Source organism: Aspergillus bombycis (genome assembly GCF_001792695.1).
Source record: "Aspergillus bombycis strain NRRL26010 chromosome Unknown contig00080, whole genome shotgun sequence".
NCBI classification, from domain to species: Eukaryota; Fungi; Ascomycota; class Eurotiomycetes; order Eurotiales; family Aspergillaceae; genus Aspergillus; species Aspergillus bombycis.
Window position 1 is genome coordinate 61,795 of NW_019170082.1, and position 13,900 is coordinate 75,694.

The 13,900-nt window shown below is 51.2% G+C and overlaps 4 protein-coding genes across 4 annotated transcripts; 1 reads left to right on the forward strand and 3 right to left on the reverse strand.

Moving 5' to 3' along the window:
• Window positions 1–341: 341 nt before the first annotated feature.
• ABOM_007510 (ESCRT-III subunit protein SNF7) lies at window positions 342–1,230 on the reverse strand (the record flags this gene model as incomplete). The annotated part of the gene is made up of 4 exons (XM_022534639.1): window positions 342–424; window positions 492–700; window positions 775–979; window positions 1,056–1,230. 4 exons carry the CDS (start codon window positions 1,228–1,230, stop codon window positions 342–344), a joined length of 672 nt encoding a protein of 223 aa, XP_022386631.1.
• Window positions 1,231–2,532: 1,302 nt separating this feature from the next.
• On the reverse strand, window positions 2,533–4,412 carry ABOM_007511 (MFS multidrug transporter; the record flags this gene model as incomplete). The annotated part of the gene is made up of 4 exons (XM_022534640.1): window positions 2,533–3,265; window positions 3,327–3,600; window positions 3,656–4,032; window positions 4,096–4,412. The coding sequence occupies 4 exons, from the start codon at window positions 4,410–4,412 to the stop codon at window positions 2,533–2,535; spliced, it is 1,701 nt and encodes a 566-aa protein (XP_022386632.1).
• A 2,050-nt stretch (window positions 4,413–6,462) lies between these two features.
• Window positions 6,463–8,419, forward strand: ABOM_007512 (fungal specific transcription factor domain-containing protein; the record flags this gene model as incomplete). Its single annotated transcript, XM_022534641.1, has 4 exons — window positions 6,463–6,557; window positions 6,697–6,866; window positions 6,918–7,503; window positions 7,576–8,419. The coding sequence occupies 4 exons, from the start codon at window positions 6,463–6,465 to the stop codon at window positions 8,417–8,419; spliced, it is 1,695 nt and encodes a 564-aa protein (XP_022386633.1).
• A 262-nt stretch (window positions 8,420–8,681) lies between these two features.
• Window positions 8,682–12,220, reverse strand: ABOM_007513 (bifunctional cytochrome P450/NADPH--P450 reductase; the record flags this gene model as incomplete). Its single annotated transcript, XM_022534642.1, has 6 exons — window positions 8,682–8,942; window positions 8,996–10,200; window positions 10,260–11,240; window positions 11,289–11,729; window positions 11,794–12,036; window positions 12,094–12,220. 6 exons carry the CDS (start codon window positions 12,218–12,220, stop codon window positions 8,682–8,684), a joined length of 3,258 nt encoding a protein of 1,085 aa, XP_022386634.1.
• Between the last annotated feature and the right edge of the window lie 1,680 nt (window positions 12,221–13,900).

The window sequence follows — 13,900 nt, forward strand, 5'->3', positions numbered from 1 at the left end:
ATTATTGATCGTTGGCTAAAGACGAAGGTATCTAGTGAATAGACACTAAGTTGAGTGTTATCATTGCTGATTAATCTCTCACAAAAGAGAGTACTTTACTCGTGATTCTCACGGTGCATGTCTGTGATGGATTGCAAATTTATATCTATTTTCTTTTTTTTTAGAGTTCTCTACGCTATTCGGTCAAAAACTATGTACCTATCTTGGTCTTTCAAGTATTAATCATGATGGACTTCGTAATTCAATTAACCGACGCTTAATGATTGTATCGAATAGAATGGGCTAGCAAAGTAGGAAAAGAAGACAACTTGGGAAAGAAAGAGCAAGATAAATGACGTGGTTTATCCCATGGCCATCTCTGCGCGCAGCTTCTCCAGTTCTGCCTCCTCGTCTTCTTCCTCTTGTACCTTTGATTTGCCTTTGGCTGTAATCCAAAACCAGGTTAGACGCTTTTCTGCATGTTACATTCATTTCAGGTCGATATGACTTACGTTCGCCGTTGGCTGCGGCTGGTAACCGATTGAGTTGATCTGCAACCGGTACTGTCCCTGTGTGAAGCATCCGCTCGTCCATCGCCTCCTGTTCCAGACCTTCGAGCTCGGCCTCCAGCTCGGTCTCGTCTGCCTGCTCGCCAATCTGGGTGTTTGTGATAGCCTGTGCGATTTCCTCGCTGAGTTGGTGTTGCTCGCGGAGTTGGTCCCTGTGTCCCCGTCAGCGGCGTGGGTCCCCCAAAGAGCCATAGGAGAAGGGTAGATCCTATAGTGAAACACGCACATCGTCTCATCAACCTTATCAATAGTCAAGTTACCGTGAATCCGCTTCATTGCCGCGCCAGCCTGCTCCATCGCGTTCAGAGTCTCCTGGTTGATATTCGCTGCCTCGATCGAATATATCTGTTGTTCTAGCTGGATGATCTGCGCCGTCGTCTGTTCGAGGTTCTTCTCGTGCACCTTCTTGCGTCGCAGGGCAGACTTGGCCGCTTGACGATATCAGTCTCGTTCACTCCGGTAACGGGGAACAGAATGCAGCGATAAGGAAAAAAGGAATCCGCATACCGTTCTTATTTGTCGTCACGTTCTTCCTGGCCACGGCATCCTGCTCCTCCATCAGGTTCTCCAGATGCTTCTCGCGCTTCTGCAGCATATCAAGCTGCTCCCGGAGCTTGAGGATCGCATCCTTAGGCGCATCCTTCCGCTTCTGGGCTGCCGAGCCGCCAAACCATGACCACATCTTGATAAGCGGTTTTTGGGGGTATGCTGTGCTTCTTCTCCCAGTTCCAATTCTTGAAATGTATATTTATAGGTAGGGTATTCACTATCCAAGTCCGTATGGTCCTCGACGCTCGGGATTAGAAATCGGTAGAAAGTGGTGGAGTCAGGCAGGGGAGATAATAGGCAGAGAGAGAGAGGGGCGGCGGTGGTCGAGTCCGGGTGGTGTCGTAGGCTGTCGCGAAATGCAATATCGGGGACAATCGATCTCCAACAAAACAACGAATAGGTCTAGAGGGGTTGTTGCTCAGCGCGGAACAAATCAAGGCAACAATATTAGAGAACGATTAGGAATTCACGATGGCGGATGAGATCCGTTTTCCCCCTCCGTTGACCCTATGACATACGCGCTAAGCCTATCGGAGATGGTAGGTCACGTGGGATAGTTCGATTCCCGGATTCTGTTTTGGGTTTAGTCTATCTTTTGGGGACTGAGGCATCTACGGAGTACATCCTCTGGACTTTCCTCCAGGTTGCGACGGCGTTTGATTCGGGGATTATGTCCGTTACGTTCCTATGAATTGAGGCATGAATGGCCCTCCTCCTTCCACGAGAGCTTTTCTCTCTAGTGTTCCTTCTCTCCCTCTTGGTTTGAAGGTTCGGTTTCTTGGTTGGTGCGTAGATTGCCAATGCTGGGGATATCTATCCCAGATCGTACATGCATAATATAAACGCTAACCCCGCGGCTAACGATAGCGTAAAGACTTACAATGTCGCTACAGGCCACCTAATACTAGAACATAATTACCCCCGCTGTAAACCAGCCCAGGAACCGCCCTGCATCCCCGTCGATGTCAATGCCGTTCTGCAAACGGTGACGGCGGACGAGCTGCGGGTTGGGGCGTGGGTGAACGTGCTCGGGTACGTGAGAAGAGAAGAGTCCTCAGTCTACGTGGAGGCAGTTATGGTCTTCCGAGCCGGAGCAATTGCAGTGGGAGAGTACGAGAGGATTCTGCATCATTCTCTGGAAGTGGATCGAAGGGTGCAGAGACCTGGATGATATCTTCCTCCCATCGACAGGAGTATGCAAGGCAGGATGATGCTGACTTTTATCTAAATTGAACACACTATTCATTATGGTTATCTTGAACACATGCTTTCGCTGCCGTACATGCGAGATTGTATATGCGCTTTGAAATCAAACCGAACGCCAAACGGGGGAATCACTCGAACTTTTGGTGGAATTATTGTCGATGCAGAATATGCTGTTTTCTTTTTGTGTTGCTCTCTTCATGATTTCTCGGTGCGCAGGTGCTGATGCAGTTTAAACCTCCACCTTCTCCTTCTCGGTTGCCTCTGCGTTCGCTTTCGCCTCTAGTCGTTGTTGGAGACGCATTCGCTTCCCCTCCAATCTCTTCTTATCCTCCTGCATCTGCACAATCAAGGCACTCTTCCTCCGGATCTTGTATCCATACTTGTAGAACACAATCGGAATCGGAATAATAGCAACCTCAAGCAGCCCAAGCAACGTCCCAGACCAATTAGGCCCAATCCCAGCATAGAGATACGTACCCACCAAGGGCAAAACACCGCCCAGGATACTACGAATGACAGAATTTCCCGCCATGGCGGATGCAGCGTACACTCCATAACTATACGACAGATAATTCGACGCATAGATGAACACGCCCGTGTTCCCAGCACCGAATGGAACTCCGGCGAGGATGGGCACGATCCAGTGGATGGATGCCGGGGCGCACGTCCATGCGAACCAGAGTTCACCGGCGGGGATTAAGATGGCGGAAATGCATACGATCGAGACCATGGCTTCTGGGGGAACTTTCCCCGTCTCGGGGTCGATTGCGTGGTTGTTGATCATGCGGCGGATTAGGGGTTCGCAGGCGATGGTTATGAGGCAGCCAATGCCGATGCCCAGGAAGGCGAGGCCTGAGAGTCCGAGGGACCAGCCGCGAATGTCGCGGAAGACGATGGGATAGGCGGTGAAGCAGAGGTACAGGATGCCGTAGACGATGGCGATGTAGATGTTCCAGAATATGCTGGTGTGGGGTGTTAGTTCTGTGGGCCTGCGAGGTGTGATGTGAATATGAGAAATCTTACCAGATAGGCTCGGTGACAGCCATGACGAAAGGCCGGCCCAGATTCACTTTCAGGATCTCGCCTAGACTAGCCTTTTGGTCGTATCGGCTCCAGTAGGGGTCACCGGTCTCTTTACGCATGCGGGCAGCTTTCTTCTGGAGTATCATGGGACCGTATGTCTCTTTCATTATCAATGAAAATACTAGAGCGACGCCGGATAGCATCAGCGCGATCCAGTCCATCCAACGCCAGCCGAGATATTGTGTGACAAAGCCTCCAATAATGGGACCCAAGACTGAGAGGTGGTTAGCTATGAGCCATATTGAATAGGATGGCATGTAGATACGCACCTGGGCCGTTTACGGGGCCGATACTCCAAATCGACATGGCGAGAGCTCGCTCTTCATCATTGACTAGATCTGACACCATTCCTGGCGCAGTTGAAATCATGACACTACCAAAGAAAGCCCCAATGAATCGTACAACGATGAGAGTAGCTACGGACTCCGCGCGTGCACAGGGTATGATCAAGACCATGAAAACAAACAAGCAACCCACAGATACGGGCTTTCGACCGTACACTTCACTCAAGGGTGCCATAAACATAGATCCAACAGCAAGACCGATGAGGTATAGAGTAAGGCCTAAGGTAACAATGGTGCTTGAAGTCCCAAACTCGGCCGCGATGTCTGCGACGCCAGAGGTATATGAGGTGGAGTACAAGACACTGGTTACCGTTAGGCACGTTTCCTTCTCACGATCAGAAACATAAATTGGCCGAACGACTTACACAACCAGAGTGTTCCAGGACAGAAACGCAATTCCCATCCCTTTGTACCTGAGTGACCAGTTCTTGGGGTTCATCTGATCATGTTCATCCTCAAAGTCGACTTCATACCTCGGGTCCGACGTTGCGTTAGTGCCGATTGTGGTGGTCTTTCTGGCCAAAGACCCCGACTGTCGCGAAGCTTGTGTGACAATTTGTTGTAGTTCTTCGGTATCCTCTGTCGACGTAGACTCAGCAAGAGAATTAGTATCTGCCGGCGAAGCCTCCTCCTGGTTGTGTTGGGGCCATTTCTCGGCAGGGTGATGCTGAGAGGAAGACATCCTGCCTGAGAATGTCCGTGATAGAAAGTTGAAATCTTTGGAGCCCTATCCAATGATTCACACAGGCCAGATTCCTGTTCTATATGGTTTTCCGCTGGAAAAATCGAGACGCAGGGTATCAGGCGGGGATCTCGATAAGGCACATTAAACTCTTACAGATGGACAAGAACATGGATTAAAGATTAAGAAAATTAAAAATAAAAAAAAAAAAAAATTTGGCCTTTGTACAAGCCTGAGAGCTATGACCGTCCTTCGTAGCGAATTTTTAGTAGAGCAAATAGTTTCACCTGGTTGAATGGCGATCTTTAGGACAGCCTGTAACGAAGTAATAGAAGTAAAACACAACACACTTTCAAGAAAATAGGACCAAAAATGTCTAGACAGGGAAGGATTCGCAGCTTTATTTTCCACTGTAACGATTAGCGCCTTTGTCCCTTAATAATTATCTGGGTAGATGTGGGGCTTAGAGGCAAGTGCAGTTTACTTAGTATATGGAGATAAGGCGCTGATACATTTCTTTAGGGCACGGGGAAATGTGATCTATGCTAAATGTGGTACGACATACCAAGAGTATCGTACATAAGGAACTCACAGTCCCAGACGCCAAGAAGATACGCCATCATGTTAACGTTGTCTGCTCGGGTATCTCATTCTCTTGCCGGCCAGAGTCCGAGGTCGAGCAATCGCCTCCACATGTCCTATACATAGGCTTTCGGAGAAACGACCGATCTCTTACCGCAAGAGATCGACCTATCCAAGCAGACCTATGCATCTTTCGTCTTCAAAACTTGGTAGGTGCTGGCAACCCATGCTGACGCTGTATCATGTGTTGTGGAACGAATCCCGGGCCCCATCAAGGAGCGGTTTGTTTCCGAGGTCATTCCGAGCATGGCAGTTTAGCGCCGTTAACAACATAATCATGAGTGTTTCCGGTCAATTGTAGGTTCTATATCTTGTCTGGCCCACTGACCTTTAGTTGGTGTTCTTCAACGCTCAGCTTAAGCTCATTTACCCCATATCCCCGTACTCCAGATGGGGGAGGAGTCCATACAGCCCTAGTCAGTGGATAGTGAATGAATGGGTCAATCAATCAGTGATGAATATGCCAAGGTTAGGTCGACTCCACCAGGACGTTAGCCGAAGAATGACTCATCAATTGGAGGTCGTTTGTACGTATCAAACACCACAACACCCGTTGTGATGGGGAGTTTTTGCCCAGTGAGCTTTGAGCGTCAGTTCCGGTTTACCGCTCGTGCCGGTTTGCCGATCACAGGGACAAAGCCAAGAGATGAAACGCAGCTGAAAGGGAAAGGAATGGAGGCGATCGTGGTCAGAGTGAAGGTCTGGATCCATTGGGTATCCATGCGGGAAATGGGGGCTTTCGGCTATTAGTTCCGGAGACACGAGGGCGATAAGTAACTAGTACTAAACTCTCTGGTGGTAATTGACAGGTACAATACTGCTATCAGCATCGAGAGAAGGTAGCGCTCTAAATATAATCTTCATGAAAGAGCGGAGACTTGCCCTGGAAGCTGATGGTTACTGAACTCAGGTGCCCTGAGAAAATGATAAAGGTGCCCCGGCAATGTGCACAGACTACGATGGATTACAAGTGAATGAATAAATGAAACTCTGGAAATGTATGAGGTGCCCTGGGGGTAATAAAGACCTCTGACTCCCTAGAATGTATCTATCTACTTAGGGTTTGGAGACTTCCTTGCCTTCTGGCAGCAGAAGTTTAAATAAGCTATGCCGTTTTAATTTACTGATCACGTCTGCAGTATCACGTGGGACCCTTCTTAAAGCGGCAACGGCTGAGTTAAAGCGGACTTGGAGTGCAGAAAATCAATCTTTCATAGTTCTAAAAAACACCATAGATAGTCAACGATACTGAGTATGTTAGGGGCACGATCCATTTTATGATATTATTGACTGTATATGCATGTTATCGGACTATGCATGGTTAATTGGATTATCCAATGAGATCCCTGCCTTTACGCAAATCGTCTGGTTGTCTTCAACCTGGCGATCCACTTAGTCCATCCAAAGAATGAACTTGAGGCTTCGAAGGCCTGCGATCACTGTCGTGCATCTAAGAAGCGATGCCGTCCACCATTGCCGTGTCAGAACTGTGTTTCCGCTGGGGTACGATGTGTAGTTCGAGAGAAGGCAAGGTACGGTATTTCTAGATATGGTTCCTTTCCCTCCCGTTTATCTCCAAATCCCTGCATAGACTTTCGTACTTTCTTTGCTCCATTTTGTACATATCTAATCTAGAACATAGGCCATCACGGAGGCGTAAGCCCCGGGCGACGGACGAAGTCCTGTCCAACAGCTATACAGAGCCGCGAGCCGCGAAGTCAAGTAGTAGCAGAGAGCTTACACCAATCTCAAAGACTGATCCTGCAGACTATGTCAAGGAACTAGTTTTCAACTACATCTACTCAACATATGGTGGGTCTTCATCTTTTCACGCCAGAGGCCCATGACTAAATGGTCGCGTAGATGTCGTCCTGAAATGCACCCTTGAAGAGCCGACAGCACTCCCAGATGATAGCCAACGCAGCGTGGGCTTCAATTCCCAAGAGTCCATCTGCGTCGATGCTTCAACCATACGTCAGCTCCTCTCAGTATCAGCAGCGGAGTTTGTCGCGCGACTCTCGCCCGTGGAAGCATCATACATAGAAAAGCTGGCCCGTGACATACTATCCCAAATTCCTTGCCACAAGAAATACATGCCGATTCAAGACCTCATCAACCTGAACATACCCCCCGATCGACTTGGTCTTTTTCTATCCGCATTAGCGCTTTGTTGCGTATATCCTAAACAGATCGATGGCAATGCTTCCGCATATTTCTTGGGTTCTCGCTACCTACTCAGTTATTGTTCTGTGAAACCGTCACTGGACCTTTGCATCGCATACTATTTGCAACATCTGTATCTCCTAAAAACAGGACCAGATAACCAGGACATAACCTCCCTAACCATGGCCATCCGCACAGCTCATGATCTAAAGGTCAACGAAAGGGGGTCGCCCGATAGTTGCACGCTATCTGCGAAATTGTACCTGTTTTTATATTTCTACGACCAGTGAGTACCCTTCCACCCCCGTCCGTATCTACATTCATAACCCGAAGATAATCCGCCACTCACCAACACCAGATGTTGCGCCATGAGCAACAACACCCCCCCTCTTATCAAAACCACCGACTACAAAGCCAACGTCTTCGACTATGTCTTGGAAGAAGAGCCCGATTTCCGGCCTTTATTGGACATCCTCGTAGCCAACGGCCAAGTCCTCGAAGCCCTGTACGGGAAGCCCTGCGATCACAGCAACATATACCACCTCGAGGAACTCCTCGGCTGCGTTTCCAAATCGGCCCGCAAACCCATGCAACCATTCCTCGGACTCGGCGGAACCAACATGAACTACGAAGCCCCCGTCCAGATCCACATGTTCTGGTACGTCCACGCAAAATCCAACAACCACCCATCCTGTCATCAATCACTAACCAACAGAAATGGGATAAACAGGGCAAGAATAACCCTCCGCGTCCACCGCCTCACCCTGACAGAAGACTGGATCCCTTCCATGAGCATCTGCGTCCGCGCCTCCCAAATGATCCTCCTCCTCTACTTCCAAACCTACAACCCCTCGATGGCTCCCGGCGCCGCCACTAATCTGCACAAACCCGGCCTCCCCCTCCTCGCCATGGAGGGCCGCATGCCCCTGGCCTGGCGCCAGGTGAAGCGCATCATGGCCTCCGCGTTCATCCTCATCTACGCGTACTGGCACGGCGAGGTCACCTTCGAGGAGGTCTGCCGGGGCACTGCGATGGCGCTGGTACTGCATGAGTGCCAGCGGGTCAGGTGGGGGAGGGAGTTGGATGGTGCTATGACGGTTTTGAGGGACATAGCGGGAATTTGTGGGATGACTATCCTGCCGAATTTGTCGAGTTTGTTGCCGGATGTTGATCTGGGGGTTTTGAGGGTTATTGCTGGTTAGGGGGATTGGGTTGTTGTATGTAGTGGTTGTAAGAAAGATGGAGATATATGTAGATGTTTGTTCGATTGAGTACTTCAATTTAATACGCTTGGTAATGCAGGATATGCAGCTTAAAATGCTAATACTAATAATAAAACAATGAAATGAATAAATCCCGAAACAGCTCAATCAGCCAGAAAGGATACAGAACCCAGAAATTTTGTCCAAAGTGAAATGAAACCACCGCCACCACGGCTTATCCAGTTAAGAGAATTCAACCAAATCAAGCAAAAACATCCGTAGTATACCGCTCCTTCGCCTTCATATCATCAAAGAACTTGGCCGCAGCGGTCTCCTCATCATCATCCGAAAGGGGCTCGCCCTTCTCCTTCGCAACGCGACGAATCTCCTCCCGTCTCTCGAGGAACATGCTCTTGATCGCATCGCGGACGGCATTCCCCACGCCCGGCGTACCGCAGACGTAGATCCTTGCACCGCTTTCGAAGAGATCGACGAGCTCCTTCTTATCTTCCATCATGAGGTCCTGCACGTGCGTGCCTGCGACCCGTCGCTGGGGCGGCTGTAGGCCCGTCGGACTTCGACGGCCCCGATCTTCTCCCATTCGGCGAGCTCGTCGGCGTGGATGTCGTCCTTGCCCTGGGTGCGGCAGCCGGCGTAGAGGATCGCTTTGGCGGGTTGTTCGGGCATGGAGCCGGAGCTGCGGCGGCCGCGGATCTTCTCGGCGCGGTCCATCACGAAGCCGCGGAAGGGGGCCAGGCCGCTGCCGGCGCAGGCCATGATCATCGGGGTGGTGAGCTCGGTGGGGGGCTTGAAGCCGGTGTGGGACGGGCGGACGGAGAGTTGCACGCGTTCGCCGGCGCGGAGTTCGGAGAGGTAGGTGGATGCTACGCCGAGGTATTCGTCTTCTTGGGTGAGGGCGGCGAGTGATGGGGCTTTCAGGACGGAGAAGGTGATGGAGCATTCGGTGGGGTCGACCAAGGGGGAAGAAGAGATGGAGTACTGGCGGACTCGCATGGGAGGGAGCATGGCGACGAAGTCCCCGATCGCGAGGTTGATGGAAGGGTATTGCAGCAGCAGGTCCAGTACGCTGATGCGCTTCTGGGAGATCTCGGCAAATCGCGCTGGATCAGAAGCGATCGCCTGTAGCTCGTCTTGGGTTTGGGGGTCTATGGCGGCGGCGGCGGCGAGGACTGCTAGGTCACGTTTCGATGCGGGCTGGGAGAGTTCGACGTAGGTGGCGAACAGGTCGTAGGCGGAGACTTGGGTATCCATTGGGATGGAAATGTGTTTCGAGGATGAGGGAGATGCCTTCTCGATGCGGAGCACGGCGTCCCAAGGAAGGTCGAAACGGCTCATGACTTTGCGGACCACACTGCTGGGGTTCACTGGGAGAACGGCCAGGTAGTCACCGCACTTGTACTGGGTGTCCGTAGGGAGCTTGAAGCGAATTGTCCGCTTGGAAGGCACGTCGGGCTGCGTGAGGAGCGCATTCTCCAGGACAAGGCCTTCTTGCAGCTGGAGACCGAGGGTGGTTGCTCTGTGACCCGAGCTGACCTCGACACGGAAAGTGGATGACTTCTGGGAGCCCTGGGTGTTGGAACCACCGAACTTAGCGGCAACTGCTGGCCAGAACGAGGTTTCACCCCAGGTATCGAAATCCGTGATGATCTCAGCGTTGGCCGTGTCAGCCAGGCCCATCTCGCAGAGTCTGTTTGCACCATTCTCGCCAACAAGGCGGTTGACCTCCTTGGGAATACGGTAGAAGGTTGACTGCCAATCGTCTAGATTCATACTCTGTTAGGGGGGTTTACCGGCAAAAGGAGGAATTGAATGCACTTACGATGTCCACAGCCGAACACAGCATAATTCACGCCGCCCAAGGGGTTGTCGCCCTTCAAAGCGCTGAGCCATTCGAAGAAATGGGCGGCATTATCTGGGGGCTGTCCTTCATAAGACGCGGTGATGAAAACAACAGGCCCATTCTTGGGGATGCTATCCTTGGCCGTATCCAACGAATCAACCTCGGCCGAGTAGCCATAGCCAGTGGCATCATCGGCGAGGCGTCTTGCGAACGCCTCACAGGTTCCAGTGTTGCTACCATAGTAGACATACATAGGCTTCAAATCGGCGGACTTTTCAGCGGCGGACTTGCTGTGACCCGCAGCATGATCTGCGTGCTCGCCGCTGCTAGCGCTCAATGATGATCCGAGGTGCACAGCGTCCAAGCCCTCGCGAAGGGCAGCTCTCATATAGAAATTATTGGGTTTGATGGTGAGCGTCTGCTTCAGCTGAATGTTGTACGAGGGATCATCCATCTGGAAGTTGAAGTTTTGCAACAACATTGCGATGACGAGGAGCGCTTCCTGCCAGGCAAACGGCCGACCGATACATGCTCGCATTCCGTTTCCGAAGGGTTTCCATGCGTGCTTAGGCAGCTTGTTGAAATGCTCGTCCAGCATGCGCTCTGGCTTGAATTCCTCTGCATCAGGGCCGTACACCTTGGGATCGCGCTGAATCTTGCCCAGCAAGAGAGCACATGGCTCATCCTTGCCAAGAACATACTTTCCATTGCCGAGGGTGACGGGGTCTTCGTGGTTCTTGGTCGGGTGAGCGCCGACTGCAATAGCGGGCGCTGTAGGGGTGAGTCGTAAGGTTTCACGCATGACCGCAGTAATGTAAGGCAGCTTTTGCAAGTCCTCAACGGTGATCTTGCGGCGTCCAACGACTCTGTCCACTTCCTCCTGCGCTTTCTGGTAGGCCTGGGGGTTCTTGAGCATGTTGTAGAAGGCGAACGAGAGCAACCCGGAGGTGGTTTCATGTCCTATCTGAAGTCAGAACCAACTCGCTTGTTTCACTAATGTATACTCACCGGCAATCAGGAAAGTGATCATGTTATCGATAATGGAGTCATATGACATGCCCTTGCCGGATTTCGGGTCACGGCCATTGATCAGAGCATTGAGCAAATCTTTCTTGTCCGTCGGATTTTCTTTGCGGGCATCAACAAGCTCCTTGCACAGATTGCGGAGATACTCAATATCTTCCCAGTACTTGTTGTTTTCCGTTGTCGGCAGGTTGTTGACCAAGCCTGGGCGACGGGACCGGTCGCCTGCAGTCTTCAACATCCCAACCATTGCGTCCACAAAGGGATGCATTTCTTCGCTGTAGAACGAGTTGAATCGGGTGCCCATGGCACATAGGGCAATGGTATCTAATGTAAGGCGGGTGAAATCATCTGTGACCATGATTTTTTGCTTGGGCCCTTGTCGAGCCCACTTCATCACCAACTGTGTCGCGATGTCGTGCATTTCTGTATTCTCTGTTAGCCACTCTCACACTCCCATACCGCGCTCGATTCTTCGGGCAGGATATACCATCGAACATATTTTGAATGGAAAGGGGCCCGAAGGCAGGCATCAAAACGCGATGGGCAATCTCCCAGTTCTCCTCGCCCATATGGGCCGTGAATAAACCATCGTGGATACCGTGGCGAAGCTCACTGAGACCGGACATAATCTTTTTGGTAAACCGCTCCTCATCGAACACCTCGGCTGCTAGCTCGTGGGAGCTGATCATGCATCGTGAGAAACCGAAGGTGGTTAACCGATAGATAGGGCCTGTCAAGGATTAGTGTTTCCTTATAGAGTGGTCCGGACTGTCGTCATGGATCCTACCATAAGTATCTGCCATCATTTCCAAGCTCCTCAGGGGGATTTCGCTCTCAATATCGAGGATATTTCCCATGAGAGGCACGCCCCGCGGCCCCGGGATGGGGACGGGTTCTGCCTTGGGCGTGCTCATTGTGTGCAGGGTTTAATGTGAGGGGGAGCGTTTCGTAGGATTAAAGAGAGCTGGTGCGGGAGTAAATTGGCAGGTATTAGAAAGAGGAGGTATAATGTTCAGTTGGGTCTATATCATGAGAAAGGAAAAGGAAAAAGAAAACAAGGAGGGAGTAGCTTTTCGTGGGTAGACTCCAAGCTTTATATTCGATCCGCTCTCTGGATCAGACCGACCCAAAGGGTAAAACCTGCGACGTGGTTGTGGCTCGGCATGTCCACTCTACGCCAATCGTACAAAGGAGAATGTCTGTCTCGACGTCACCGAAGCTTCTCCAACGGCAGGGAGACCGACCGAGTCGGGCACGGGGGGTCGGGATCGCCGATGTTGCATATCCACGCATACCCAACCCACGGTGGAGGATGCCGGTCGGATGTACGAGCGGATATCCAGCCAAAGTGTGGCGCAGCCCCACCACCAGTCCGGCTCTTCGTCTCCACCCTCAACGACCAAGTATGCAACTTAATCTTCTTGGGTCATGTCTCCGAGAGAAGAGGGACACTCCTGGTCCTCTCTATAGTCTAGAGTGATCTGGTTCGCATCACCACTCACGCGGTTACTAATCGCATAATCCGGTCAACCGAGGGAGAGCCATCATCATAACTTCCTCGATCATAAATCTCAGTGACTTGCATAATTTGTGCCCTAGAGTCGGTTGACAATTGGCATTCCTGTCATTGGTCTACAATCACATGCTATATCAAAATCGAACCCTAAGGGCTAGACCGTGGGTCTCCCCAACGCCCCTGATACACACTATGGATCCTGCTGCCAGGGCAGGCCTCTCAGCAAGAGGCCACAACCCTAACTGGTACATGGTCATTGGAGCCTCAGCGATTTCCGCGGTTCGATCGCCGGAGAAGATCGGTAGTGACAAGATCGCGCAGGGATTTTAAACTCTAATCAGTTAGCCCTTGGCTTTAAAACATCCTTTTGCCTGCCCAGTCTTCGTCGAGAGGAGGTGTCATGCAGCATGGGCCAAGAATGTCGAAGACGCGTGGCCTGTAAGGGTGTGGATGCATTTGGCGTATGATAGATTCCCTCCGCGAAGTGATATCGTTACATCTTTTTAGCTCTCAAGCAACACTGTACCAGTAACTACAAAGGGAAGTCCAGCTGCTGGGTAGGTATCAGCTTGGGATCTAGGCACGCTGATGGTGTCGTACCTTGTCAGTTGTTACTTGACTTTTTTCGTATTTTCGCTCGGAACCTCGGCTTGGCCAATGATCGCTTGTGTTTCCGTCCAAGATGTCGATTAGTCATCCCAATCCACAGACGGCTGGTCAAGTTACTAGTAGCAGTATAGGCAAATATGTGGCTGCTGGACCGTTTTCCCTCTTCCATTTGGGGGTCCATCCTGTTTATATAAAGCCGGAAAGCACACCGTCATGTAAAGATCCCCATTTGGGAGGAGGATTCGCGCCTCGTCAACGAAATCAGCTCACCATGCACAACGTAAACCCGAGCCCATTACAGGTCTCAAGCGGCGAATGAAAATGGCTCGCTCCCTAACCGAAGGGGCTAAAACTGGAACCGAACAGCGTCGGGGAGTCCCCCGGGGAACTTAAATTGAGGTGCAGGGACCGCTAAAATGGCCTCGATCTTCCTCTCTAAAATCTGCCCTGTTGGAAGCGTACATGCGAC